Source organism: Mangifera indica, chromosome 18 (genome assembly GCF_011075055.1).
Source record: "Mangifera indica cultivar Alphonso chromosome 18, CATAS_Mindica_2.1, whole genome shotgun sequence".
NCBI classification, from domain to species: Eukaryota; Viridiplantae; Streptophyta; class Magnoliopsida; order Sapindales; family Anacardiaceae; genus Mangifera; species Mangifera indica.
In genome coordinates, this window is record NC_058154.1 from 6,804,763 (window position 1) to 6,808,878 (window position 4,116).

Consider the following 4,116-nt stretch of genomic DNA (forward strand, 5'->3'; position numbering starts at 1 on the left):
AACCGTAAACCCTAAAATTTCAAACCCAAAATTCTCAATCAAATCGCAATAATATGAGCAATAACTTGATCCAAACAAGATTACGGGAGATGTAATAACATTATTTTCCATTTTCGGTTGCCGAAAAGCAAGAAAATTGGCGGAAATGACGTTCGCCGTGGGATGTGGAAAAAATTCGAATTTTCTTTGAATTGCACAGTGAAAATTTGCTGTGTTTATATATGGGGGCAGTTTCGTCATTTCACAAAACATGGGCATTTTTGCTTAAACCTGAATTTTTTGGGCAATTTCGCTTAGACCCCTTTAATTTTGCCTAGTTTTTAAAATTTCCCTTCTTTTTTATTCTAGACTAGAATCTAGCGACTATATATATACACTGATGTCGATCACTGATCAAAACATTCCTCGATGTTCTAACCCCTCAGATTTGAATAAGAGCATCCTCGCTCCTTCCCTTCAATCTCCCTTTCATTTTCTCTCTCTCCAGCCACTTCACCTTTCAGCCTTTCTCTTCTCTTCTTGCTAATTCATTCTCAGTTTGACGTTGAATCCTCTTAAACATTGTCGTCGTCTTTCATGGTGCTGAAAATTTTATCTACTTGATAAAAAGAAAAAGTTTCACCTTTGTTTTATTTGATATATTTCTTGTGATGATGGCACAGAAACACTTACACGAGCTTCTACAAGAAGATCAAGAACCGTTCGAACTCAAGAACTACATTGCTGACAGGCGTTGTCAACTCAAAGGACCATCGCCAAATACTCAGTTACAGCTCAAGAAACGTAAACCCATTTCACAAAAATCAAAATTTCCTTCAAATTTTTGCCAGAATGCTTGTTTTTTCTCCTTTCATGACGAGCCAGAGCCCAGAAAATCTCCGCCTTTTGAATTTCCATCTCCTGTTAAAAGCCCTTGTAGAAGTCCTAACAATATGTTTCCTCATCTCCCGGCAAGAACCGCTGCTTTGCTTCTTGAAGCGGCTCTTAGGATTCAGAAACAAAAATCTCAAAACAAAAACAGCAGTGTTGGTTTATTTGGGTCCATAAAGAAAAAACTCAAGCATGGAATTGGAACGAGGAAGCGTGAAAGCTCTTCTGAAGGTAATACGCTCTCAGTTAGGGATAATCTGAGATGGGATTCGAAGATTAAGCAAGTTAAAGAACAAATGATGCGTGTGAAGGACAAAAGTGCTTTTAAGGTAAGAACAAATGGGAGAGGCAGCAGTGCGGCTTGGTCTGAAAGTAATAAAGACAATCAATCTTTAGATTTGGATTTAGATACCTCATGTAGTAGTCAGTTGTCCGAGAATTTCGAAAAAGAGGTTGAATTTGATTGCAATGAAAAAGAAAACATAGATTTTGCTTCTTGTGAGAAGCACTTCTGCGAAAGCCCTTTTAGTTTTGTGCTCCAAAGAAGTCCTTCCTCCGGTAGCCGGACGCCGGATTTCTCGTCGCCGGCAACATTCCCTAGTCGCCTCACCCACTCAAGAGAGGTTTGTCTTTTTATGTCTTGTTTAATCTTGTATTTATATTAAATTGTTATTAATATTCATTATGAACGAGTGCACCCGTGAGCCAGCTGACTGAGTTTGTCGTGTTTGAAATGTCGGCAATGCCGTCACTTTCTGCAAATTCGGCCGGAATGTTTGTTTAAATGACTAATATGCCCTACAGTTTTATTACCGACTTAATGAAATGTATACTGCTTCCTTAAAGGGTTAGACAAGTCATTTGCTTATTTGTCTTCTCGCTTCTTTTCTATTTATCATGCAGTGTACTTCTGATCACGTCTCTGCCAAGCAATTCTGTTTTTAAAGAGGGCTTAGAAAATTATTTTCTAAATGAAGACAAAACGATTTTGTATTTTCAGTTGATTTCTTATAAGAGTAAATTGCAAAAATTCGGTGGTTGTTTTGATAATTCGAATAAAAGTCAACAACGCAACAAACTATGAGACTCATTCTTAACAAATTCAACAATAATGATCAATTTTAAAGGACACCATTTATAACAACTATTTAATCTTGGTTTGTTATAATTATAATTATATTTATATCCCCCAATTGGAGCAATGTCTTAATCAAAGCGTGTAATAAATGTTCAATAGGACAAAGAGAGTAATCATCAGGAGATTGAGGTGTTAAAGAAATTCCAAGTAGGAGCAGAAGAGAAAGAGGGAGAAGAAGAAGAAGAAGAAGAAAAGGAACAATGCAGTCCTGTATCAGTACTGGACCCTCCATTTGAGGACAATGATGAAGGAAATGACGATGAAGATGAAGATGAAGATGATGATGACCATGTTGATATGGAATGCAGCTATGCTCTTGTACAGAGTAAGTTACAATCGCAAACATATTACTTTAATGTATTTTGTACTCTTTGCTAGTTAGTTGTGTTGTCTTTATCATACTTGTGTTTGTTTAACATATATGTGGTAGGATGATCTTATTAGTTGTTGATCTTTCAACATAAATAAATAAATAATGACAGGGATCATGAAATTTGTGGGATTGTTGCACAATCTTGAAATGAAGGTAACAGTGTTCATCAATAACTTGAGATATGACCTACTAATAACTTTGAAGTTAGGGGGGTCTCTCTGTCATAACTCTGCTAGTACACTTCTATTATTGGACTGTCTGAACATTGTCCCAAATTAAATTTTTTCCTTTTTCTTTATGGTAAAGTAATCTTTTTACTGGGTTTTGAACTGATGTCTTTTCTAGTCTGCTGTATTTGCAAGGGCAAAAGAGCTGAATTATTACCCAGTGGGTGTATAAACTAACCATTCTAGCATAAATTCATAGCTCTGATTCGGGCATTGAAGCATATTTCATTGTACCCAATTCTTGACTGAAATTAAATATTGGAGTGAGAAGAGGACTGGTCAATTGAACTGAGACTGAAAACTAAGCTTCAAGATATGAATTTATTTGGTTTGAATTAGATGTGCTTTAATAACATTAATGGTACCACATCATTCATGTTTGTAGTTAAACATTATGCTTATTCTGATTGATTTTTTTCTTCTGTTTGTTATATTTACAGGAACGAAGCAGCAACTATTGCACAAACTTCATAGGTTTGAAAGACTTGCAGAGTTGGATCCTATCAAACTCGAGAAAAGAATGCTGAAACAAAAGGATGATGAAAATGACTATGATATCTATGAGCTAGATGGGGCAGAGGAAAATGAAGATTATGAAATAGAGTCCAGCGAGGGAGAAAAAAATATTGATGAATTTGTTAAAGAAGTTTCCACCAAATTCAGCTTCAATAACGTGCATCAAATTCCTGACGCGATGAAGAGATTGGTGATAGATATAGTCACGGAGGAAGAAAAAGAAGATAATTGTTGTGTCAACAGAGAAGTAATAGGGAAGAGGGTTTGTCGAAGGTTGGAGTTGCGGAAAGAAAATGAATCAAACACCATTGAGATGATGGTGGAAGAAGAGCTTAGAAGAGAGGTTGATGATTGGAATAAATATAAGGAGCAGGTAGGAGAAACAACAACAGAGATTGAAATTGCTATACTTGGATTATTGATAGAGGAATTATCAGAGGAGCTTGGTGATTTCAACAAGTTCGTGGTTATCTAATTTAGCTTTTGATTAGCATTTCTATTAATTTTGTTCTGCGTATGACACGTATAATTAATGGTGGTCCTTAATATATTAAAAATTTAAGTTTTCACTTAATCTTCCTTTTTTCAGTCTCTTTCAATTTACAAAAGAATAATTATTTCAGGTCAATGCACAAGTTCTCATCCTCTGAATTTTAAAATATTGTATTTATTATTCTTAATTATTCTATTTTTAAAAAATTTATTATTTACCTTTAAAAGCGATAAAATTACACTAGAAATGTGGGCTCTGGTTGGATCGCATAAACTAAAGTATGATTTTATCGAATTAGGACAAATAACACTTAATTTGCTGATGTGATTGTGGCTGCCATCTAGTGCCATCTAACGGTTGGAATTGCAACAAAGTTATAATCAACAAATAAATTATCGAATAAGACACAACTTGAAAAGTAATTGAATCTGTATGCGTATGTAATGGACAACTTCTATGCTGTAATTAATTTACATAACGTTTATTAATTATTAATTTG

The 4,116-nt window shown here is 34.9% G+C and overlaps 1 protein-coding gene across 1 annotated transcript; it reads left to right on the top strand.

Moving 5' to 3' along the window:
* Positions 1-353: 353 nt before the first annotated feature.
* LOC123201583 (glutamic acid-rich protein-like) lies at positions 354-3,698 on the top strand. The gene is made up of 3 exons (XM_044617161.1): positions 354-1,493; positions 2,108-2,333; positions 3,049-3,698. Exons 1-3 carry the CDS (start codon positions 651-653, stop codon positions 3,597-3,599), a joined length of 1,620 nt encoding a protein of 539 aa, XP_044473096.1. The 5' UTR covers positions 354-650; the 3' UTR covers positions 3,600-3,698.
* The last annotated feature ends 418 nt before the right edge of the window (positions 3,699-4,116 follow it).